Raw genomic sequence first — 25,357 nt, 5'->3', positions numbered from 1 at the left:
ACAATGCTCACATGCAAGGCACCTGGGGTCGGTGCAGTAATGTCCATCCGGTCCTGCCCTCAATTATCATGTGTCAATTTAAATAATAATTTAAAAAAGAAAAAGCAGTAGCTCAGTTGAGTAAAAGACCCTGGATTCCAACACCAGTTCATCCACTAAGCAGCTGAGACCCCCAGAACTGCCACAGCCCTCTCTTGTCTAAGCTTACCTACCAGTCACAGGTATGGGGTTCCTAACATGAGTCACACAGAGGCCTCAGGAGGGCTGTGAGCCCCAAAACTGAATGCAAAATTTTGTCTGTGTGTAATCTGCTAGAAAGAAAAGCCATAGTTCTGACCAGATTCACATGGGGGTTTTCCATGATCCACAGAAAGCGGTAATCCCTAACAGACACTTCAGCTCGTACAGCCTTGGAGCCTAGAGGAGAGATGACACGCCCAGAGAGGACTGTGGCATAAGGCAGAGAGTGCTCCTCCAGAAAGAAACAAAATACTGTGGGGCTAAAAGAAAGATCACCACAGCCGAGGGAAGGCTTCCAGGGGGCGGTTCCATACCCTCTATGGAACCAGCAGGGCTTCGCCACAGACAGCCAAGACTGGGATGGCCTTTAGACAGCATCAAGCCCCAGCCCTGTAATATGATGGGAAACAAATGTCCAGAGAGGGGAAGTGACATACCCAAGGCCACACAGTGAGCTGGGGCTAGAACCCAGGTTTCCTATTCCCTTGCTCTCTCCCCTTCCATGTCAAAGGAGGTGTTGAAACTAGGGGATGGCAGCACAGTGCAGTGGAAAGACCAGGCACATCCCCAAATAAACTATATATTCCTATGTGTACATATATGCGAGAAAGGTCTGGAAACAGATGCACCAAAATGGTAACGGTGGTTCCCTCTAGGGAGGGTCTGGGATCATGGCAGTGGGAGGTGGTCCAGGGAAACTTTCACTTTGTAGCGTGTGGACATTTCATAACTGTGTATTCACAGCATGTGATTAGGAGACCAGTCGCAGGGGTTAGTTTTCACCCAGCCCTGTGTGACCTTTAGTCAGTACGGACTGCAGAGGGCAGGCTTGGTCAGAACTCCCTGGGAATCATCCTGGACTCCCCAACAAGAGGCTCCCGGATGGGCATGGCCTTTACCGGAATACATACTTATCTACAGGGCCACGCCTTGTCATGAAACGTCCTACCTTCCCTGTAGCTGACAGGGAAGAGCCCTCGGATTCCAGGGATTTGTCTCACCTATGGCTGTGAGCGAGGGAGAGGGGCCAAAGAGCCAAGACGTCTGGCTGCAAGTCACCAGGTATGATTGCGCACTCATAAGGAAAGACAGAAGTGTTCTCCCTACCACACCTCCAAGGTAAAGGGGTGTCACAGACACAGGCTGACTGCTCAAATAAGGCCCCTGGTGTCCCATGCTGACGGGAGGAACTCTGAAAGGCAATCCATGTTGAAAATGTCCATTTTTAAGCTAGGCAAAAGACCATGCCCAGTTCCCATGAAGGGGAATACATGGTGACATAAATAAAATCTCCCAAGAGACTGGAAGTCAAGTGGCCTTTCCTCTTTAAGCTGCTCCAAGGTCCTAATGGGCCTTGGCTGGTCTCAGTCATACATATGACTGTGCAGATACTACTACTTCAGGGGACCTGTTGTTTCACCCCAAGAAAGAATCTGGTCCCACTTATGCCCACTCTCTGATCTCTGTAACTTCTTCTTCGTAGTACTTTTTTTTTTTTTTTGAGACAGGGTCTCATTCTGTTGCCCAGGCTGGAGTGCAGTGACGCAATCTCAGCTCACTGCAACCTCCACCTCCCGGGTTCAAGCAATTCTCGTGCCTTAAGTCTCCCGAGTAGCTGGGACTACAGACATGTGCCACCACTCCCAGTTAATTTTTGTATTTTTATGAGAGACAGGGTTTCACCATGTTGGCCAGGCTGGTCTTGAGCTCCTGATCTCAAGTGATCCGCCCACTTTGGCCTCCCAAAATGCTGGGATTACAGGCATGAGCCACCATGCCCAGCCATACATTTTTCTTTTAAAGAAACAGGGTTTCACTCTGTTGTCCAGTCTGGAGTGCAGTGGCACGATCACAGCTCACTGAACCTTCCAACTCCTGGGCTCAAGCAATCCTCCCACCTTAGCCTGAGTAGCTAGGTCTACAGACGCAAGCTACCACACCCAGCTAATTTTTTAATTTTTGTAGAGACAAGGTGTGGCTATGTCACTGAGGTTGCTCTCAAACTCCTGGCCTCAAGCAATCCTCCCACCTTGGCATCCCAAAGTGCCAGGATCACAGGCACAAGCCACCCAACCCGGCCTTCTTTGCAACACTTAACACACTTTTACTTTATTTGCTTCTGTAATTAGTTGTCTGGCACCTCTTTCCCAGCGAGGGCAGGGTTGAGCTGTTCCTATGGACTCTATGCCCAAGCACAATGCCTGAGACAGGCTCTGAAGACAAATGCCTGGATGAATGGATAAATGAAGCTCTGTCTCATGTTGTACCCCTCCCCAACAAATCACCATCACTATGCTGAACACTTAGCAGCATCCCACCCCACCAAATGCCATACAGCAAGCCTGCTTGGATCTTTTTTTTTTTTTTGAGAAAGAGTTTCACTCTTGTTGCCCAGGCTGGAGTGTGATGGTGCAATCTCGACTCACTGCAACCTCTGCCTCCCAGGTTCAAGCGATTCTCCTGCCTCAGCTACCTGAGTAGCTGGGATTACAGGTGCCTGCTGCCACAGCTGGCTAAGTTTTGTATTTTTAGTAGAGACGGGATTTCATCATGTTGGCCACGCTGATCTTGAACTCCTGACCTCAGGTAATCCAACTGCCTAGGCCTCTCCAAGTGCTAGGATTACAGGCGTGAGTCATCGTGCCCGGCCGCCTGCTTGGATCTTTTATACTGTGTGCTTCCCTGTACAGTTCCCCAGTCCCTACAATTTTAATGGAACAAAAAGTTCTGAATAAAAACAAGAAAATGTGAAAAGCTGTAGTTAATGCAACCTTCTCAATTTTCAGATGGGAAACTGCAGTGCAGGGAAGGAACGTGCCTGTGATTTTGGTCACCTAGCTCTTTGGCACTAGACCCCCGGGTCTCCTGACTCCTGCCCCTGGCTTGTTTGCTCCACTGAACTGTCTGCTAATGTGGAGGGGAACTGACTCTGCAGGGACCAGCAGTCACACTTGCCTCCTCCATTTCAATCTTGGACTTGGCCAGGAGGAGCTTGCGGTCAAAGTCACGCTGCTTCTGCTCCCGCTCGGCCTCCAGGTCAGTCACCTGCTTCTGCAAATCAGCCAGCTTCTGACGCAGCTCAGTGATCTGGGTTCAGCGGCAGAGAGAAGGAGTGTGTGAGGCAAGGATGTAGAGTACTTCCAGGATGTGGGCAGGGCCTGGCTGCCCCTGGGCCCTCCAACACTGCCCCCAACTTCTCCTCGGGGCCATACTGGGGCTCAGCGTGGCCACTCCCCAAGGTTCAAAGCTGCTAAAGAGGCAGCGAGATGAAGACCAGGCATGCCCTGTGGGCGCAGCCAGGAACCCCACATTACCTTCTGCTCATACTGCTGCTTCATGGACCGGAAATGCTGGTCCCACTGCTTGTTCACTTCCAGCAGCTGTGGGGAGAGACTGGAGTTAGTGGCAGATGAGCAGAGAAGGAACAAGGAGAGCCAACTCCTGCCCCATGTATACCAGCGTCCCAAGGTGCGCTCAGTGTGTGTGAATAGTGGTTACAGACACTGTCTCCATCCCTCACCTCTCAAAAACTCAGTATTGCTCAAAGCCATCCACCTTCATCCACTGCTGCATTTTACCTTGCCAGGAAAGCAAGATTAACACTAAGACATGGAAACTACATCATTTTGGTGAATAATTATGGAACACACACACCTCTTTGGAGGGCAGTCTGGGATTATGTATTGAAATTTCACATTTTCATCAACTTTAACCCAATAATTCCACTCTGAAGAATTTAACCAATAGAAACACTTACACAAGTGTGCAAATATATATATACAAGGCTAATCATCTCAGCAATATCTGTATTACAAAAAAATCCAGAGGCCAATCTAAGCACAGAAGATAGGTTAAGTAAACGATAGTATAAACAGACAATGTGCAGCTGTTAAGAAAATAAGAAAATAGGCGGCCAGGCACAGTGGCTCATGCCTATAATTCCAGCACTCTGAGAGGCCAAGGTGGGCCAACTGCTTGAGTTCAGGAGTTCGAGACCAGCCTGGAGAATATGGCAAAACCCATCTCTACAAAAAATACAAAAATTAGCCGGGCATGGTGGCACGCATCTATAGTCCCAACTACTCGGGAGGCTGAGATGGGAGGATCACCTGAACTTAGGAGGCGGAGGTTGCAGTGAGCCGAGATCATGCCACTGCACTCCAGCCTGGACAACCAAAGTGAGACCCTGTCTTAAAAAAAAAAAAGAAAAAGAAAAAAAGAAAACAGAAAATAAAGCATCTACCACACTTCCTCATTTCGAAGATCACACTAACTATCCACCATACTCTTGATATAACAATTCCTCAGGGAAGAAAAACAACCCTACATCATCAACTAAATAAAACAAAAGGAGTATTGGCCCTGACCCTTAAGATATGTCATAAGGATCCACACCAATTTCAAAAACATGATATATGATAAAAAAATTACTAAGAATTGAAGGAATATAGTATATGTTATAGGTATGAATAGATACTCTCAAAGGCAGTTAATTTTTTTTTTGGAGGCAGGCCCAGGCTGGAGTGCAGTGGTGTGACCATGGCTCACTGCAGCCTCCTGAACTCAAGTGATCCTCCCACCTCAGCCCCCCGAGCAGCCGAGACTACAGGTGTGTACTACCACACCCAGCTAATTTATTTTTTGTAGAGACAGGGTCTTGCTATGTTGCCCAGGCTGGTCTCAAACTCCTGGATGCAAGCAATCTTCCTGCATCAGCCTCCCAAAGTGCTGGGATTACAGGTGTGAGCCACCACGCCTGACCCAGTTAATTTTTTAAAAAAGAAAAGAAAAAATAATCTGTAAAGCAGTGTGTGTATATACATATATATATACACACGTATATGTATAATTTTATTCTACTTTGAAAAAACTGGGGGATATGCAACAAACTGTAATCAGTTGTGGTTTTCTCTAGGAGGTGGTATTCTTGATCTTTTCGTAATGAGCATTATATCACTTTTGAAATCAGAAAAAAAAAACGCTTATAACAATACAAAAAGAAATCTAAAACTAATATGCACATCAAGAAGCTTTCAAATGTGCAGGAGGACGAGGGCAGGCAGGCTCGGGGTTCTAGAAAAGCACCTGGGCTGTGTGGAGAGGGGCTAAACGGAACAGACAGAACAAGTGTCTACCAAAAAGGAGCTGCACTTCGACCTCGGGTCTGGAAAGACTGGACTAGGCTGGGGGTGTGAGGAGGGGGAGGAAGACACGTGAGACCCATGGGAAAAGGCGCAACGGACTGCAGCACAGGGACTCTGCTGCGTGGCTTCTCTCTTGGCAGCAGAGGGAAACTAAGAGCCTCCTATGAACTGGCTCCTGCACCTTAGTGGGACTGGGGGACATTTAAACTACCTAAAGACCTGGCCATCGCCTTAATGGAGTTTAGGAATCTACTCAGTATTCTGTGGCAGGCTTCAGCTGCTGGCTGATCCTTTTCCTTCTTGCCTATGAAAATTCTTGAAATGGGAGTCTCAAAATATCTGCAAAGTAGCTACACCAATAGAGGTAGGTAGCTTTCTTTTTTTTTTGAGATGAGGTCTTGCTCTGTTGCCCAGGCTGGCATGCAGTGGCGCAGTCTCAGCTCACTGTAACCTCAGCCTCCCGGGTTCAAGTAACTCTCCCTGCCTCAGCCTGAGTGGCTGGGATTACAGGCATGTGCCACCATGCCCGCTAATTTTCTGTATTTTTAGTAGGGACGGGGTTTCGCCATGTTGGCCAGGCTGGTCCTGAACCCCTGACCTCAGGTGATCCACCCGCCTCAGCCTCCCAAAGTGCTGGGATTACAGGCATGAGCCACCATATCCAGCCAAGGTAGCTTTTAACGTTAAAAATTTTGACAGTAAATTTATGGAGCCTCCAGGCTAGTGGGAAGTGGCCTTAATCCCCTCCTTCCATGATGGACCCTCCCTAAACCATCTCTTGAGGGTCCCTCCACTCCTCATCAGTGATGCTAAAACTTGCCTAACTTATCACAACCTCTTTTCACCATCCAAGGTCTACCATAGGAGCCTGCCTAAACTCTATCCCCAACAATTTTAGGCCATGCCCCACCTGCCACCTCCTCAGTGACCACTGTAGGCAAAGGGACTGATCAAGAGAGGACAGTCCAGGGCGAGGAGTCAGACCTCATCCACGGGCAGGCGGGTCAGTGGTCACCATGCCAACTCCTCATGGTGACCTGGGACCTGCCAGAGCCGGGAGGCCAGGGGCAAGCCTTTGTGCTGCTGGTCCTGGGAGGGAAGAGGGATCCTCCCACTACTGCCACCCCAGCCACCTACCTCACTGCGTTGCTGCTCCAGCATCTTCACCTTCTTCTCAGCTGCGCCCAAGGCCGCCACCTCTGGGACCTTACCTGCCGTCACACTAGCCTGGGGAGAAGCACAGAGGGGCCTTCACCAAAACCTCAATACAAATTATCTCACCCACTCTCGGTGCTCCTCTAAGACCCCTCACCCAAGTGGCCCCAGCCCTCTGTCTCCCTACTCCTCCCACCCAGCAGGACACCACTAACCATCCCAGTCATGACTACGTCCCCTTCTAGAAGTCTACAAAATGATGATTCCCCCTCCCTGACTCAGGGTGGCTGCCAGGCCCTCTCCCCTTCCCTTCTCCCCTCCCTACAGCCACTCTCCCTGCTTAAGTATAACCTCTAAGGTACTACCAGCCACTCTCCCCACCCCCTACACACATCAGCCAAAAAACTTTCTGGCCTGGAAGGTAAGACATTTGAGATATAGATATAGACAGATATAGATATAGATATATTCATTCTATAAAACATATATGTTTTATAAAACTTTTATAAAAGTTAAAGTTATATAAAATGTTTATTTAAAAACATTTTTAGAAAGACACAGAAATAAAGATCTGTGTAGTACACATAGATGTTTCCCAGCTCTGTCCTCTGTAAGGGGCTAAAGCAGAGACATCCAGCAGCACTGAGGACACCTAGTGCTCAGTTGGTTTCTAAATACCATTTTCTTTTTATTAAAAAGAAACAGGGCTGCTTTGAGGGGCTGGAGCAGATAAAATGTAAGGTGAGTTTGATGCATCTTATAGTGACAGAAAGTAAGGAAGTGCTCAAATGAATAATACTAATAACAATAATAATAAAAGGGCATGTCAAAAGGGCACAGGAGACAACCTGAAAAAACTTCTATGGCCAAAACGGGAACACTTTGAACAGCAAAATACATCACAATAGTATTAGATTATAAGTCACAGTATGAAATAAATATTCTTGAGTTCATACTGATAGAACAAAATAGCTGAATAAATAAATAAATAAATGGGGGAGAAGGGACAGCTCTTCCTTACAAAAGAGTTCTGATTAATAAGTGTAGGAAGAATGAGGAAAATACGAAATCGCCATTCCATTACTACAGTAATAACTGCTGCAGGTGGAGATCCACCAACGGACACTAAAATCAGTGAGTGAAAGTTTAAGGAAAAGTAGAGTATTCGCATAGTCTCTAAGTTTCTTCTCAAAAACAAACATTTATTAATTACAAAGGGAAAATTGGTCACTTGATTGCAGAAACTTGAAAGACAGCACTTGACCAAGTGATGAAGGTTAACAGTAGTGAAACACTGACATTATGTACCCCGGTCTGCTGGACTGAGAAACGTTCTGCACGCTCTGATGTACACAGAACGTCACCTCCATGAGATTCTTGCCAAAACACGTAACCTCAGTCTCCTCATGAGATCCAATCACTTGTGAGGCATCAATCGTGACAGCAAATGAGCCCATAAAGCCAGTACAACTCAAAAGTGTGAAGGTCATGAAAAGCAAGGAACAACTAGGAACTGTCACAGACTAGAGGAAAATGAGGGAGATGAGACCACTGAATGCAATGTGGGATCCCAGACTCCATGCTGGCACATGACAGGACATGAGTGCAAATCTGGTGAAATCTGAATAAAGTCTGTAGTTTACTAAGTAGTACCTGCCATTAATTCCTAGTTTTGATCATTCAACCTGGGTTCTATAAGATGTTGCCGTTAGGGGAACATCTTATAGATGGAAGGAAGGGGATAGGGGAACTCTCTAGATTATTTTTGCAACTCTTCTGTAAGTCTAGTTATACCAAAATAAAAAGGTTTAAAGGTTAAAAAAAATAGCAAGTGCTGGGGTGAAACAGCAGACAAGGCCAGTAGTCCGGAGGGTGTGTGTCGACTCTATCTCCAAGCCCCTCTGTGATGGACACCAAGACCCTCCTCTTCTCTGGGCTTCAATACAATGAGAAGCTTAAACAGAAGAAGGTCTGCAGGCCCCATCCGGACTTCTGACACTGTCTGCCACCATCCTGGAGTCAGATTCTCTCTATTCTCAGCATTCTCTTTCCCTCCACACTGCACCCCCCAGAGGCTTCGGGTAGGGCTGGGGGCAGAGCTTGTCCCCTACAGGCTCAGGCCTGTAAGCACACCATAGCACCAAGGAGCAAAGTGAGGGGAACCCTCCAAGGAAGGTCACCTCCTTTGAGAAAAGGGACAGACACCCTGCCCACTTGAAATCTGCGGCGTCTTGGATAGGAGCTGTGCTTAGCAAAAAGGTCAACGAGTTACTGGGGAAGGAGGAAGAGGGTGGATTCCAGGCTCTAGGGTGGTGCACCCTGAACCTCCACGAGGGAGAGAGGAGTCCACGTGGAGTCAGCAGAGCTGGCTGCTGGCACCAAATCTCCCCTAAAGAGCAACAGCTGACTTTCACTGTTTACAACGCTAAACCTACTTTACAAGCATTGCATCACTGAATCCTCACAACCACCCCTTGAGGCAGGTGTTACTATCTTCATTTTACAGAGGAAACTGAGGCCTAGGAGTCTTATGTGACTTATCCAAGGTTGCAGTGCTGGTAAAAGGTGGGGCTAGTATTCCACCTGCATGCAATTCCAAGGCACACTCGTCGCCCCTCTGTAACACATGCCTCTAATGGGACAGGTGACCCCGGGGCACAAGGGCAAGTCGCTGCCACTCTCAGATAGGGCAGGAAGAGCATCTGGCTCGGGGCTTTCAAGGAAGATGAGTGGAGATTAAAGGGCACAGGAAAAGTAAAGAGACCTGCCCAGGGAATTCCACACCTGAGACAGCTCAGAGAACCCAAGGGAGAACAGCCGAGTCTACAAGTCCCTTCCACAAGAGGGCAGACAAGGCAGGATCTGATTTGGGGAATAAAGGGAAGAAAAGAGGATCTCCATGGGCTGGGATTCAGAAGACCAGGGAAGAGCAGACTTTCACCATTTATCAGCATGTTTCCCTGGCTGTACCCTACATCTGCCTGATAGCAGGTCACACAGAAATCCTGATTATATGATGTTACATGACCTCTCCAAACCTATGGCCATAGCTATAGAATGGAATACTAGTCCCAGCCTTGCCTACTCTATATGTAGAGATGAGGCCCAAATAAGATAATAGATTTGCATGTCCTGGGTGATAGTAATAAGGAATTAAGCTATTACGGAAATTACTACTATTGCATAGGCGTAGGGTGGGTTAAAGACATTGAGCCCTATTAAACCCCATTAAAGGGTGAAGTAAAAACATGTTGGTAAAGAGTTGGGACTTAGCTCTGCAGCAAGGGGAATGGTAATGACTGGGCAAGGGGTGCAGAGTCTGCTCCTGCTTGGGACCTGGATGTGGCCAGTGCTGGGACTAGAGGATGGGGGAGTGGGCCAGCCCTGCAGCATCACCAGACCACACAGACACTGGTCAACACCCTCCCCTCTCCACTTTAGAGGCTCCAGAGACACAATCCCAGGAGCTTAGCAGAATCCAAGGGAGCTTGCTCAACCAAACAACCTAATTCTGCCAGGAATATCAAAGATGTTAAACTGACTTTTGGGAACCACTCTCTAAGACAGACCTTGACAAACTGGAGTGTGTTTAGGGAATGCACCCAGACTGAGAAAACGACTCAACACCACCTTCTATGAACAATGGCTGAAGGAACTGGAGCTATTTAGCCAGGAGAAGAGAAGGCTTATGAGGCCCATGAAGCCACAGTGATTACCAGCAGCCTCTAAGGATGGAGGTCAGGCCAAGTAAAGAAAAAACCATGTAACAGCTAGAACCTTCTACCAGTGGCACTGGCTGCAGGAGGAAGTAGGCTCACTGTCCCTGGAGGCGGTAAGCAGAGGCTGAGTACCAGCAACCAAGGATGCTACAGAAGGAATTTCTGACCACATACCTGCTGCTGTCCAGCCACTGCCTTCTTGCCTGCCCCTTCCATCTTCGGTGAGCCTGGCTGCCCAGACGCACCCTCTTTGTTGCCATTGCTCATCAACAACTTCTTGAGCTCCAAATTTTCCTCCCTGGGATGGAGGTAAACAGAGAAGTCACAATGCTGACCCTGAGTTAAGAAACCTACAGGGCTCCTTAATGCTCACTATCGCATGAGTTGCAGCTGAGCCCCAGGGAGTACTGCAGGATTCTGACACCTGCCCTCAGGGAAAACCACAAAGGGCATCTTCAGCCACCTTGCTCTCAATCTGTGGGTTTCCCTGAAGGTCTGTGATTGTCAATGGCAGGGGTTCCCCAGCTGTGGAATTTCTATGCACACAAGACCTTCGGGATACATCCAAACACCGCATTAAATAACCCCGGATCACATTCTAGTGAGAAAGTGACACCCTTTCCAATTATCTTCACATTTCCTGTGTAGACCATGGAGACAGTGTGAGCTTGGTGCTAACAGGCCCTGGGCACCTCTCTAGTTACTTGCCAGTTTCCCTCGTTAACACAGAAGGTGCAGGCTGCAGGCCCAGAGCCTTCAATGTGCAATGATACTTAGCCTGAATTTATTAACATCCTTTCATTTTCATTGCATTTAGAGTTATCTTCTATTTATCACAGCTAATGCTGTTTTCCATTTACTCTAAAGTTTCCTTTATAATTTTAAGTAAAAACATGAATCAAATTAAAGTAAAATTCTAAGTAACTAATAAGGCAGGTGATAGAGGATATCGTAAAATTAGTGATGTGGATTCAGGTCTCACAAAAATGTTTCTTCTTTCTTTTTTTTGAGATAGGGTCTCGTTCTGTCACCCAGGCTGGAGTACAGTGGCCCAATCTTGGCTCACCACAGCCTCGACTGCTCCTACTCAAGTAATCCTCCCATCTCAGCCACCCCCAACCTCCCCCACCACACACCCCCACCCTCTTGAGTGTAGCCTGTAGCTGAGTCCCAGCCTGTAGCTGGGACTACAGGCACACCACCACACCCAGCTAATTTTTTTGGTATTTTTTGTTGGGGCTGGGGGAGGGGTGGTGATGCATTTCACCAGGCTGGTCTCAAACTCATGGACTCAAAGCAATCTTCCCGCCTTAGCCTCCCAAAGTGCTGGGATTACAGGTGTGAGCCACCACGTCCAGCCACCATTTCTTTATGTTCTATTTGCCAGCTGAGTTTCCGCTTGAAAAACCAAGAAGTAAAGTGACTTTCCCAAGGTCATACAGCAGAGACTTGCATTCTTGCCTTCTAATCCGTGACTTTTTTCCCCAGCTTCAGTTTTTGAATCCATGGATGGGGTCATTAGGGCTATAAAAACCCCAAAAGTGCATCCTTGGCCATCCAAAGGCAAATAAATTACACACTGATTCAAAATAGCCAATGGCTCAGTAGTTAAACATTACTTCTGTGGCCATACTTCAGAAGTTTATATTCCTTCTCTTTCTGTTGATTCTAATAAGAAACAGGAGAGGAGGAAAAAACAGAGTGGCAAGTCCTGTCTATAACACGGGCCCTTCCTATGTGCCTGAGCCCAACTGGTACCCAACAGATGACTTATCACCCAAATTATCCAGGACCACAGTGCAGGCAGGAATTGTGGCCACTCACAGGATGGAGAGCAAGAAGGCCCAAGTTCTTGTTGTAAGACTCCAATCAAGTCCCTGCCTCTCCCTGGGCCTCAGTTTCCCCTCTGCACAGTGAGAAGTCTGGCCTGCATGATCTCCAAGGGCTTGTCAGGCTCTGACAGTCAAGATCAGTGTTTCCCAAGGCGTGATCCTGGGCCTACCTCCGTCATAATCACAGAGACTCCTGGTGAAATGCAGGCTCTTAGGTCTTGCCTAAGACCTGTCAATTTAGAATCTTGCAAAGGAAGGAAGGGAAGGCGTATAAACTTGTAATGCCTTTCCCTGACCCTCAACCCTCAGTTAAGTCTAAGACCTCTCGTCCAGTGGGGGAGCTCTCATGTTCTCAGGAAGACAGAGCAGGTCAGGATGGTGACCAGCAGGAAGCGACAAAGTCCTGAGTCCTCTGGACAGCCAGTTTACCATTAACATGGGAGAGAGGCAAGTGCTGGAAGGAAGGAAGTACAATCTATGCTGACCTTCTTCTGAAGCTCTCAAGGCACTCTATACACCTCCCGAGGTGGCAAAAGGGCCAGAGAGAAAACACCAAAAGAGCCAAGAAGAAGGATCAAGAGACATAACCTCCAAATAGGGCTCTGGGCACAGGGCCTCGGAGCCACAGTCCTCAACCCAGAAATCAGTGCTGCGCACCAGCCCCTCCTCCCGCAGCCCCCACTCCTCACCCCTTCTCTGAGGGGCCTGAACTTACCGCAGCCTCTCGGCAGCCTGATCCCGCTGTTCCAGGCCCTTGTCCAACTTGGCCTTCAGAGCCTCGTTCTCCTTCCGAAGCTGCTCACACAGGGTCTGTGGGGCAGGGTAACAGACAGGGTGAGGGGAAGGAGCGGCGCCTCCCAGCTGCAGGCTCAGCTAGAGGATGGCGGGGGGCCTGCAGCCACCCCAGGGCCCAACTCCTTATCCCCTTTGCCTGCCTCACCCAATCCCTCTCTAAGGAGCTAAGCCACTTGGCCACCCACATGTCCTCTCCCTTGGGAGCCAACTACGGAGAAGCCTGACCAAGAATCAGCCGTGGGGCCTTCTACTCCTCCAAGACAGACAGCTGCATCCCTTCTCCTTCATCCCTGCTCCCACTGCCAGGACCCCTATTCCCCACCAGCCTCCCCCAGCTGACTTCTACTCTTCTTTGAAGTCTTAGTTTAAATCCCATCTCCTCAGAGAAGTCCTCCCTGACTCCCCAATCCAGCTAAATTAGGCTAACTCCGTTATCCTTGCTCATGGCCCCCCGTTTTTACGCTTCTCAGCACCTGTGGCAGATAAAGCTAAAGAACTGTTTGTGCCGCTATTTTCTTAATATCTACCCCCTTTACTCCCAATTAATTCCTGAGCTCCTGGAGGGCTGGGACCCCTAACCATTCTCTTGTTCACTGCCAGATCCCCAGCACCCAGTTTGTGGAAGGAACAACATGACTGAACAGCCAAATGAGCAAATGGACAAATGAGCAGGCGAGTCCTGGGGGGCCTGGAAGGCACATCAATTTGCAGATGTTGAGAGGTGCCCAGTGTTGCCAAGGGGAAAATCAGAAGACATGGCATTCAGTCGGGACCTCACTATGCCCTCACGCCCTCAAAATGTGGCTGTGACACTTAGTTCCTCCTCTACAAAAGAAAGACAACTGTTTCTCTCTCTCTCTTTTTTTTTTTTTTTTTTTTTTAAGACAGAGTCTCACTCTGTTGCCCAGGCTGGACTGCAGTAGCATGATCTCAGCTCACTGCAACCTCCACCTCCCAGGTTCAAGAGATTCTCCTGCCTCGGCCTCCTGAGTAGCTGGAACTACAGGTGTGTGCCACCATGCCTGGCTAATTTTTGTATTTTTGGTACAGACGGGGTTTCACCATGTTGGCCAGGCTGGTATCGAACTCCTGACCTCAAGTGATCCACCTGCCTCAGTCTCCCAAAGTGCTGGGATTACAGGCATGAGCCACCACACCTAGCCCAGGGACAACTGTTTCTTCTCTGCCTCCTCTATAGGGCTGCTGAGAGGGACAGATGAGACAGTGAGAGTGGAAGTGTCCATGAACCATCAGCCACTTGCTTATGTGTGGGGACTCATATTGGAAGCTCTGTGAACTGGGGGCATGGAAGAGGGGTCGCCAGACTCAGGACCTCACAGGCTGGGGGGAAGGGAAGGTGCTGACCAGCAATGCTAACATACAGTGTCAGCACAGAGTTGTTCAATCTTTCCACAGATCCTCACTGAGCACCTCACCTGTGCCAGGTACATTGCTCAGTGCTTCTCCATATACTGCCTCACTGGTGCCTCACAACTTCCTCAAAGCTAAGTAACTCATCTCTATGTTAAAGGTGGGGAAACCAGGTAAAATGATACAGCCTAACAGGTGCACAGCTGCTAAGACTCATCACTGGCGGGAAGTAAAACTCCAGCTGGCAGACCCCACTGGTGTCTCTTTCCCCTGTGATGAAAGATCAGATAAGGGAGAGAGATGGTGCCCAAAGGAGGGGACAGCCTTTGAGCTGGGCCAGGACCAGGGCCATTCACTAAACAGCCATCTGCTGCCTTCCGTCTCCCAGGCCTGTTGCAGGTGGATGCAATCATGTGACTAGTTCTGGCCAGCAAAAGAGGTGTGGAAGGGACAAGCATCACTCCTGGGCTGGCCTATGCACAATTCTCCAGTCTCTTTTTCCTGGTAGCAGGGGCTGATGTGGATGCCTCGTATTCTAAAGGGCACTGGAAGGTTGGGCCCCTGTCTCCCTGGGACTCTAAGGAACTGTGTAGAGCAGAAACAAACCCCTGCCACACAGAATAGGAGGGAAAACTTTTGTTGTGTAATCCAGGGAGATTTCAGAGTTGTTTCATTTCTGACTCACATAGGAGACTCTTGGGAAGCCTGAATGGAGGACACAGCCTTAAACTGGAGGTGGTTGGACAATGAGGGAGATGAGGCTTAGCGAACAGAAAACAAGCTGGGCATGGTGGCTCACACCAGTAATCCCAGCACTTTGGGAGGCTGAGGCAGGAGGATCACTTGAGCCCAGGAGTTCAATACCAGTCTGGGCAACATGGCAAAACCCTGTATCTACTAAAAATAGCAAAAAATTGGCCAGGCATAATGGCACATGCATGTAGTCTCAGCTATTCAGGGAACTGAGGTGAGAGGACTGAGCCCAGGAGGTCAAGGCTGTAGTCAGCTGTGGTTGCACCACCGCACTCTAGCCTGGGTGGCGGAGCAAGACCCTGTCTCCCACCAACCCTCAAAAAAAAGAAATCAAAAAATTATTGTTATAAGTCCATTCAATGCCTAGCAGAGAGCCTTATGCTATACCTAACCTTGAATGTTTGTTTAGTGAACCAAGAAACAAATCAATGAATGAATGAGGAGGAACTGGATTAATATACCTCCACCCAGGCAGTAAAAATACCCAAGATGCCATGTCTCTGGGCCAGGCCTCCAGGGAACAGAATGGCCTGCTCCTAGTCCCTAAGGGAAGGCCAGGACAAGGCTTCACTTGCTGTTCTACCCTTGCAGTCTAGAGAGCTGTTTCCTTGGAGTCTCTGGGCCAACGCCCTGGGTGCAAACTGGCCAATGGATAGAATCATCAGAGGTCATAAAGATCATCACCTTCCATCCGAGGCACTACGAGAGCTAAGCTATGAGTTCATTTGATCATTTATTATTTTGTTCATTCATTCATTCACCAAATGTGTATGAAGTGCCAGGAACTGGGACGCAACAGTGAATGCAATAGACATGGTGCCTGCCCCCCTCAAGCTTACCTTCTAGCAGAGAGTATAAGAAAAAAAAGAGTATAAGAAAAAATGTATTAAATAAAATTATTACAAACTATGATAAGAGCTAAGAAGGAAATAAATAAGGAGGAGCCTGAAATAAAAAATAACAGAGGTTGGCAGGACCCCTTTTAAGGGGCCTAGGATCTATCCCCATCTCAAAGCTGAGAAGTGGATGCACAAAGTGCTCTCACCCCAGGCACCTTCCTGCCCTGCCCATGGCCTAGGCACTGTGCCAGGCTCACCTTGCCAGGGTTCAGCCTGGATACCTTGAAGCCTCACTGACATCTTAAAGGAGTTCCCTTCTCTCAGCCTGGCCCTCCAGGCCTCTGCCTCTCGTTCAGCCTCACCTCCCAACACACCCCTCCCCTACAGGTGGGATGGGCATCCTGCGTGCTCCTCTGCCCCCACACCTCTCCTCATACTGCATCTCCAACCTGATTGCCCTTCATGCTCTTGGCAACCAAGGTCACGCAAGGGGGACTCCCCCTTCTGCCATCAGCGGGGCACTTGAGTGCCTGCTGACATGAATGAGACCACAGACCAGAGAATGGCCTGGGAGGAGAGTCTGCAGGGAGTAAGGAGGCTTCAAGTCATGGCTCTGTCACTAAGGTGGCGGGCAGTCAGATCATGAGCAGTCCCTCAGAAGCCTCCGTTTTGCCATCTTTAGAATGGTCACCAATTATAACTGAACACTTCCCCGCTGCCAAAGACCGCAAGGCTAAGACCCCCTGCCCAGTGTGGATGCCCGTCATGAACTCCGAATGGGGACCTCTCTTCCAGCACGGACTAGGTTCTGGACTGCACTGGGTGCTTCATGTACATGGCCTCATTTAATGCAGCAATCTAACCATGGAGGCACTCCTAGCTCATGTTACCGATAGGAACATTGGGAGATAGAGAGGATGAGTGACTTGTCCAAGGTCATACAGCAATAAAGGGTCACTACTGGAACCAAGGACCATATAACTCCAAGGTCTGGCCTGGCCTAGCAAGGAAATCTGGCCATTCCCCACAGCACAGGGAGGCTTTTAAAAGGAATTCAATAGGGGAGGCAGGTTGGGATGGTGGTCAAGAGTATGGGCTTTGGAATGTGAGAGATCGAGGTTCCAATCCCAACTTCACCATTTACCAGTTGGGTGACCTTGGGCAAAAAAAGGCCTGCTTCCCCACCTGTGAAGTGGTGATAATGAGGGTGCCTACCCTGGGGGGAAAAAAGCATTACGAAAGGAGCTGACCTTTGTTCCCTCCCTTCCCATTCCCCAACCCCGCACATGAGAAATAAAGGCAGGACTGCTGGGGGAATCCCCAACCATGACACTTGCATTGCCCATCCTGTATTTCCCCATTTCCTTCCTCTTCCTCATCCCTCCCCACAACTTCCTTATCCTGTTTATCGCCCTGAACAAAAAGCCCGAAGTCTGCCCACAACACGGCCTTCAGAAGTCCCCATGGTACCAGTGGATTCCCAGGAGCAGGAAGGCGGGAAGAGCTCAGGGGGGAAGCACGCCTGCCTGTCTCGGGCCGCCCTCCCCACGCGCCTCACCTGCAGGATGGAGGTGCGCTGCTCATTCTTGTGCACCTTGGATGCCAGTCGGTTGAACTCCAGGGCCATGCGGCCCAGGTGGGTGAAGAGCTGGCCATGGTCCGGCTCCTCGGCGCACACACTTAGCGTGGTCTCCAGGCGCTGCAGGTGCAGCATCAGGTTGCCATCCTCATGGGGCAGGGGGCCCAGCGCCTGGACGGGGAAAGGGCACACGGCCCACTCTTCACCAAGGCCTGAGTAGGCACCGCCAGTCCATTCTCCCTCTGCTTCCTCATTTCTCATGACTCAGTTTCCCCCTGTGACCCCAGCTCAGCCCCGGGAAATTCTCCAGTTATGCAGGTTCCCTGTCTGGGGCTGACTCACAGGGCAGGACCCAGGACTCACAGGCCACTGGTGGCTCCAGAGCAGCGGGGCCACAATCCTCCCACACACTGGGCCTTGCAGAGTGCCTGACAGTAAGTCACTTGTCTGCTGGACCTCAGCATCCTCATCTACCAAATGTCCGCACAACCCTTCCCTCCCTTCAACCTCACAGGGTTCTTAGGAGGATGAACTGACCCCTGACAGCAACAAGCCCAGAGAAGGGACATCACTGTACAGTCGGCCCTCCACATCCATGGGTTCTGCATCCATGGATTCAACCAACCACAGATCAAAAATCTTCTTAAAAAAACAAACTGGCCGGGCGCAATGGCTCACGCCTGTAATCCCACCACTTTGGGAGGCTGAGCGGGCAGATCACAAGGTCAGGAGATCAAGACAGCCTGAGTGGTGAAACCTCGTCTCTACTAAAAATACAAAAATTAGGTGGGCATGGTGGCACGTGCCTGTAATCCCAGATACTTGGGAGGCTGAGGCAGGAGAACTGTTTGAACCAGGGAGTTGGAGGTTGGAGTGAGCAGAGATCGCACCACAGCACTCCAGCCTGGGCAACAGAGCAAGACTCTGTCTCAAAACAAAACAAAACAAAACAAACAAACAAAAAACTGTATTGAACATGTACAGAATTTTTTTCTTGTCATTATTCCCTAAACAATACGGTATAACAAAATTTAGCACTTACATTGTATTAGGTATTGTAAGTAACCTAGAGATGATTTAAAGTATATAGGAGGATGTGCATAGGTTATAGGGAACTACTACACCATTTTACATAAGAGTCTTGAGCATCTGTGGATTTTGGTATCCTCAGGGAGTTCTGGAACCACTCTCCCATGTTTACCAAGGGACATCTGCATATACGTCCTGCAACCTCCACCTCCTGGGTTCAAGCGATTCTCCCGCCTCAGGCTCCTGAGGAGCTGGGATTACAGGTGTGCACCACGACACTGGGCTAATTTTTGTATTTTTAGTAGAGACGGGGTTTCACCATAATGGCCAGGCTGGTCTTGAACTCCTGACCTCAGGTGATCCACCCACCTCGGCCTCCCAAAGTACTGAGATTACAGGCGTGAGCCACCATGCCTGGCCTACATGTGTGTCTTCTGGGGAATGGTCCAAGCATTCATCAGCTTCTGAGGACCCAAGACTCAAAACAGTTTAAGGAACCACAGCTTTAGATATTTCAGAAAGTCCCAAACTAGTACAGTATATAAGAAATAAAGCATACCGTGGGCCAGATAGTTGACTCTTTCTCTCTAGTCTATCTGGAACACTTCTACCAAAGACATTGCCTTTGTTACACCAATTCCACTCCCAAGGACTTACAGTGTTACCCTACTGCAGACGGCACTGGGCCCAGCTCCCCAGCTGGGCATCTAAGGACCTACAGCCACAGGTCCCATCTACAGCAGCATCCAGTTGGGCTCCCCACTTTACCCTGCCTGAACCCACACACACCAGGTCTGGTGCCTCTGCAGGCTTCACCCCATGTGTCCTCTCTGCCTCTGCAAGTTCTGCTCATCCTTCCCACCCTGTTCATGGCTCAGCTCCTCCAGCAGCCTCCCAGAAACAGTTATGGGAATCACAGGACATCAGAGCTACAAGGAGCCTCAGAGATCAGGCTGGGAAACCAAGCTATGGGGAGGAGGAACTTGCCCAAAGTCGCCCAGTAAGTCAGTGGCAGAGGTATAACGAGAACTGAGGTTTTCTGACTTGCCATCCAGTGCTCTGCTGCACTGACCTCCCACTTCTCTGAACTCTGGAGGAATAGCAATGACTATAACCACAACTTGGTATTCCCTGAACACCTGTGTAACGGCGTCAGTGTGCCACATTCTAACAAGAGGAAATGCTGCTGTTTCAACTCTGCGTCCATTCCCCCACTGCCTCTTTCCACAAAGGAGCTGAGGTGGCAGATGCTGCTCTATTTAAGGCTCATGCAATGCTTCCCATGCCTGCGACTTCTCCAGACTACAAGCTTCAGAGCACAGGGAGGCTGTGTTGTCTTGGTTCAAGTGGCTCAGCAGAGACAGGCACACTGTAGAGCTAACGAGGAACTTACTAAGTGAGTTAAAGTTATCAGTCCAAAGTCGGAGTGAAACACTTTCTGAGCAGGGGATCTTGCCTCCATGGCCAGCATCTCAGAGCCCTCAGGGACAGAACAGGAGAAGGAGACAGAAGGTTCCAGGAGACAGAACATAAAGAGCCTTTCCAATACTCAGAGCTGCCTGAGGCAGTGGTGAGCTTCTCAACACTGAAGGCATGCTAGTTAGCTAGAGAGTTAGCTAGACAACCACCTGAGGGGGCCTTGCACTGGGCACTGACAGGTACATGGGGCAACCAGTGAACACAAGCACATTTGTCAGCCAAACCTTTGTGAAGGGAGGCAGCAGGGATCAATATATCAGTGAAGGGCTAGAGCACTCATTGCTTGTATAACAACAATTAAAGAAAAAAACTTAAAAGTGGGAAGGAAGGGAGAATGGCGAAGGTAGGAATTTAAGACATTTAAAGAATCTTCCAGACTTTTCACAATGGTTCTTCAATAAGTCTGCCATTTTGAGAAAGAACAGAAAGAAATATAGTTAGGATAAAGGCAGCCAGTGTTGTAAGGTGTGGAATGAGGATGCTGGGCAGACGCTCCAGAGCTGTATGAGAGAGAGAGAGGAGAGAGAGAGAGAGAGTGTGTGTGTGTGCATGTGCACATGCGTGTGCATGCGTGTAAGTGGAAAGTTGAATCTCCTTCCTGTGTGCTCCAAGAGTCTGCACAAAGAGCTAATCACCTGTCTCACAGGGCCCTGGGCCTTCCTGTCCCTTCTTTCTCCCCCGGGGTTGGAAGCCCACAGACCCAAAGGGCTGAGTCATAGTGTGTGGGGGTGCCTGGCCCCTGGCAGAAGGCAACAGGGCTGGCGAAGAGCCCAGGCTTTCACAACGGTCGGGTGCCCGTGTGCCCCAAGTCGGGGAAGTCACTAGCCCAGGAATTTGCATATGTGAGCGAGAAGCACCCCCTGCTCCTGCCCCTCGTGTATCCCCAAGTGACTCCAGGGTACCCAAGGGATCTGAAAAGGTTCTGTGCCTCTCACATGGTAGCAAGTGATAAGACAGAAAGAGGGCAGCAGGTCAAGCCCGGGGGCCTGCCCGTCCACTCACCATTGCATTGGCATGGCTGCTGCTCTCTGGTGAATTCTGCTCCTCAGGAGTGACCACTTCAAATTCAGAGGAGGTGCCCTGTGCAGAAAGGAAGTTAGGTGCTGCCCAAGAGAAAAACAGCTCAGCCCTCCTCTCCGGCCCTGCGGCTGAGAGCAGCAAGGGGGACAAAGTCTCTTCCCACTTTGAGTTCACAGGGACCATTACATATCATCTCACATGAGATCACAAAGCAGGATTCTCGATAAGCCTGTCATAGCCCTCTGCATAATGTGAGGTCATATCCCCTCGATGGCCAATCCTCTTTTGTAGAAGGGAGATGTGGGACTAGCTGACCTTGAACCAGCAGCACTGTAGGACTGCATTTTTTAAGGCCGTGTACTTTTTAAATGCTTTCATGAGCTCCATTATTTCTCAGAGTGACCCATGGAGTGGGTCAGAAGGTTATATCCTCTTTGGAAAGATGAGGAAACTACAGTATACAGTTAGTTAATGCAAAAGCAGGGACTGAACCCAAGACTGCAGATCCAGCATTCCTGCCATGGAGCCAGAGCTGTCTCTTAGGCCCAGATGTCTCTGATTGGTTTCCCAGAACACAGATGGCAGCTCTTACGGCCACCACCAAGCGCGGTCCTGTGCTGGCCTTCCCAAGCCAGTCCTGGAGATCCCAGAGGAGTGAACTGATGTGAGAAGAGTCCCAGAGATGATTCACCAAATTTGGAGACTCTTTCAGGATTCAACCAAATCCAGGGTGGCCAAGGAATCCCAGATTTTTTCACATCTTTCCGTCATTCCAAGTAGAATTACTGGTCATTCAACCAACCAAGACACCAATGGCCACCTGAACCAGCCATTAGCTCTGGGATCTGGGATTTCCATGTCCCGTTAAACCTGGTCTGCAGCCTCCCTTCATCCCAGAAAGGGGCAGGATAGATGAGAGGAGTCAGTGCTCAGCTTCCAGCTGACCCTCATGGCCACCAAGAACTCACCTCTGGCTCTTGGCCCTGCCCTAGAAAGTCTCCTCCCTCCATCTACATTTTCCCCATTACCCATGTAACCTCAAAACAGGTCCTTCTTTCCCTGCACCTGATCTGTAGGATAAGGATGCTGAACTATACAATCCCTTGTAGGATACCAAGCAAAACTTCTCCAGCCAAATTTGTAGATGGTTTCTTTCTTTTTTTTCTTTCTTTCTTTCTTTTTTTTTTTTTAATGAGAGGGTCTGACTCTGTCACCCAGGCTGGAGTGTGGTGGCATCAACATGGCTCACTGCAGCCTTGACCTCCTGGGCTCAAGCGACCCTTCTGCCTCAGCCAGCCTCCCAAGTAGCTGGAACCACAGGCATACACCTGACTACTTTTTTTTCTTGAGAGATGGAGTCTCACTATCCTGCCCAGGCTGGTCTCAAACTCCTGGGTTCAAGCAATCCTCCTGCCTCAGCCTCCCCAAGTGCTGGGATTACAGGCATGAGCCACTGTGCCCAGCCTGTAGAAGATAGTTTCTGAGCCCTCTTTGAGAATGTGAGCTCCATGTCACATCTGTCTGTTTTCCTAGCACTGTGCACACTCAGTGATACTTAACAGTATACAACTTAGTGAGAAGAATTCCTTGTACATACCAGGGTCTCCCTGGTAAGTTTTAACTATGACTTTCATTTCAAAATGGGGAGGCTGAAGCCCCAGAAAGCTTGCGATGGACTTGCCCAATATCACCCAGCGAGTCGGAACACAGTTTCTTGACCTCAACCCTCTTTCTTCATGTTCTTGTATCTGTCAGTAGGACCTTGAGGTCCATCCAGGCAACCTCCACCCATGACTCCAAATAAAACTTACACTGGATGGAGGCTTCTGGACTGGTGCTGGCTTGTCACTGGGGCATGCAGGGGCTGTGGGAGGTGCTGTGACATTTGAGTCCTTTCCTGAAGAATCAAGAAAGCACAGATGAAGGGGAGAAGCCCAGGTACCACCCTCTCAAGGAAAGCCCTTGACAAAAGGGTTCTCAGACAAGACTCCCCACTCCAGTGTGCGAGAATGGGAGGTGGTCTCATCAGGGCCAGGTAGTCTGAGAAAATGGCCTGCCCTGGAGTGACGGGGCAGAGCCCGAGCAGAGAGACCATGCTCCCCGGGCTTACTGGGAAAATCCCAAGTTGGCTGCTGCTCCTTGCTGCCCTGAACAGGCCTCAGTGATAAAGACAATGATTTACAATTTAAAAAGTCTTTATGTATCTATTATACCAGCCATTCTCATAAAAGCCCCATATCCCCATTTTAAAGGTCGGGACACTGAGGCTTGGGAAGGTCATCAACTTGCCCACAGCCACATAGCCAGCAACTGCGAACTCAGGACTGAGACTTGGCCCTCCCTCCCTGACTTCCTGCGGTTCTTGCTGCAGGGAGCTCCTTGAAGGTAGCTTCATTTCTCACTCTGGGAGTGGACCTGGCACCAATCAGGAACTCAGGAACATTGCTGAATAGACAAGCAGAGGCTGGAAATGCCCACTTACTGCAGCACAGTGGACTCTGAGAGCATCACTTTCCTCCATTTGTCCATTCAGCAAATGCAACCACCAGCCAATAGAAGGCTGTCACATTGGCCTGGGCCAGACACCATACAGTAGAGCTGCAGCAAGAGGCATCTGAGTCCAGCTGGGGTGAGGGTCATTTCCATCCTGGTCCCAGACCTTACCCTGGGCTTGGAGACATGCCAGAGTAATGCACACTCTGTATGCATGGTAATGCCTCTACCATACATGGGACTTCAACCCCGAGTCATAGTCACCCTTTCCTTTAACGGGCAGCACACGTAACCTTACATCTGAAATACGCTGCAGCAGGCTAACAGGCAAGTCCAGCTTCTTCCCTGGGCCTCAGCTTCCCTAATTGTAAAATGGAAGTGCAGGGCACGACCAGGGAGCTTCCAACTCATATGCCAGCTCCAAGTGACAGGGAGTAGCTGCTTGGAGCGCAATGCCTGGCACACAGTAGCTGCTCATTAAATATTTGTTCACTAAATATGCTGATAAAGACCCCAAGGCCACAGGACTGCAATGCAGTCAACTGTTGTGATCTATTACTCATGTCTGCTGGGGCCTCAGGAGTGCTGAGTCATTGGCTATTTTTAACAAGATTGTTTTGAAGTCCCTTCCAAATCTGACCTTCTGGGGGATGTGGCAGCCAAAACATGAATGGAAGCGTAGCCTGTGACCTAAGGATAAACGAGAGGATGTAGGTTTTGGCCTAAGAAGGGAGTTCACTGTGAAGAATTTGGGCAGTTTGGGGCACAGGGAGAGTCGGAGGTACCCAGACTCCTCTTATACCTGTGAGCTCAGCCAGGGGGTCGAAGGAGCCCAAGGAGGGAGAAGGTGGTGGGAGCAGCTCGTTGTCCTTCACTAGCTCCTCGGCCTTCTGCCGGAGCCTGGTTGCTTCCATCTGGGACTCTTCCAAAAGCTCCCCTAGAGTTATTGGGGAAGAGGAAGCAAAAGCATTTACTCAGCTCAGTGTGCTGCTTCTCCCCGTCCCAGGCCCCTAACCCTGCTGCTGCCTGGCTTCCGAGGCTCCAGGCCCTGGACTTCACTCCCACCGTTGCTCTGTGGGCCAAGTGGGACAAACTCCATGCTGGTCCACCACAAGAAACAGGCTAGAGCAAGGAACAGGGCCCAGCAATCGGGGGACACAGGAGTGGAAGGAATCTATGAGAAACTCCTCAGACCCCCCGCCCCCAGCATTCTCTTTCTGCCCCACTCCCTTCACACCCAGCCAGGGGACTCCACAGAAAGCCAGGGACTCCCCACCCTATGGGCTACCCACAGCCTGAGCCACCAGGGCAAAGGGCTGCCTGCAGGGCAGAGACCTTGGATAATTCCAACCAGCCCTCTAGGCCTCCATTTTCCTTCTCCTACAAGCGGAGATTGGGAAACTTCACTCCTCCCTCCCCAGTCGGCCATCCCAAGCAAGGATCTGCCAAGCAAGGAGAAAGCATTTTAAAAATCAGGGAGCTATGCTCCCCTCTAAAACCTGAGACTAGAGAAGGGCGCGGCAAGGCAAAGGAAGAGTTTCAGGAGTGTGGAAGAAAGAGAGCCCCCTCTGGATGGGGAAATCAATGAAAGCCTTGCCTGGAGGAGAAGGGGGCACAGCAACTGGGTGCTGATGCACAGGGACCGTCGGTCACGTGGAGGGAGGCGGGGTCGTTCTAAAGTGGGGACGGCTTGAGCAAGAGCCAGGAGAAGAGAACTGAGGGATCTACCACCTCCTTGGCTTCAAGCCAAGCTCTGCTCCCTGCTCCAACACCTGGGAACGCATGCCCCAGTTGCCCTGGTGATGCCGACTCTCCCCATCTCTCATGCCCCAGAAAGAGGAGGCCACATTCTAGTTCCATGGCCACTAACTGGGCCTTCCAGCCCCCTCTCCCTTAGCCCACACCTGCC

At 49.8% G+C, this 25,357-nt stretch overlaps 1 protein-coding gene across 7 annotated transcripts in view; it reads right to left on the bottom strand.

Moving 5' to 3' along the window:
- Positions 1 to 25,357, bottom strand: part of TNIP1 (TNFAIP3 interacting protein 1) — a 51,859-nt gene that overhangs the window by 9,695 nt on the left and 16,807 nt on the right. For all 7 annotated transcript variants that reach the window (XM_030826411.1, XM_030826413.1, XM_003266667.4 and 4 more), the window contains 9 exons: positions 24,251 to 24,385; positions 22,767 to 22,852; positions 20,938 to 21,015; positions 17,407 to 17,598; positions 12,806 to 12,900; positions 10,433 to 10,556; positions 6,522 to 6,611; positions 3,555 to 3,620; positions 3,196 to 3,327 (listed from right to left, as the gene is read on the bottom strand). In XM_030826411.1, coding sequence (XP_030682271.1) covers positions 3,196 to 3,327; positions 3,555 to 3,620; positions 6,522 to 6,611; positions 10,433 to 10,556; positions 12,806 to 12,900; positions 17,407 to 17,598; positions 20,938 to 21,015; positions 22,767 to 22,852; positions 24,251 to 24,385 — 998 coding nt within the window. The remainder of the gene's footprint in view (positions 1 to 3,195; positions 3,328 to 3,554; positions 3,621 to 6,521; positions 6,612 to 10,432; positions 10,557 to 12,805; positions 12,901 to 17,406; positions 17,599 to 20,937; positions 21,016 to 22,766; positions 22,853 to 24,250; positions 24,386 to 25,357) is intronic.

The sequence above is a fragment of the Nomascus leucogenys genome, chromosome 2 (genome assembly GCF_006542625.1).
Source record: "Nomascus leucogenys isolate Asia chromosome 2, Asia_NLE_v1, whole genome shotgun sequence".
Classification (NCBI taxonomy): domain Eukaryota; kingdom Metazoa; phylum Chordata; class Mammalia; order Primates; family Hylobatidae; genus Nomascus; species Nomascus leucogenys.
This window is presented reverse-complemented; position numbering and strand designations above follow the sequence as displayed.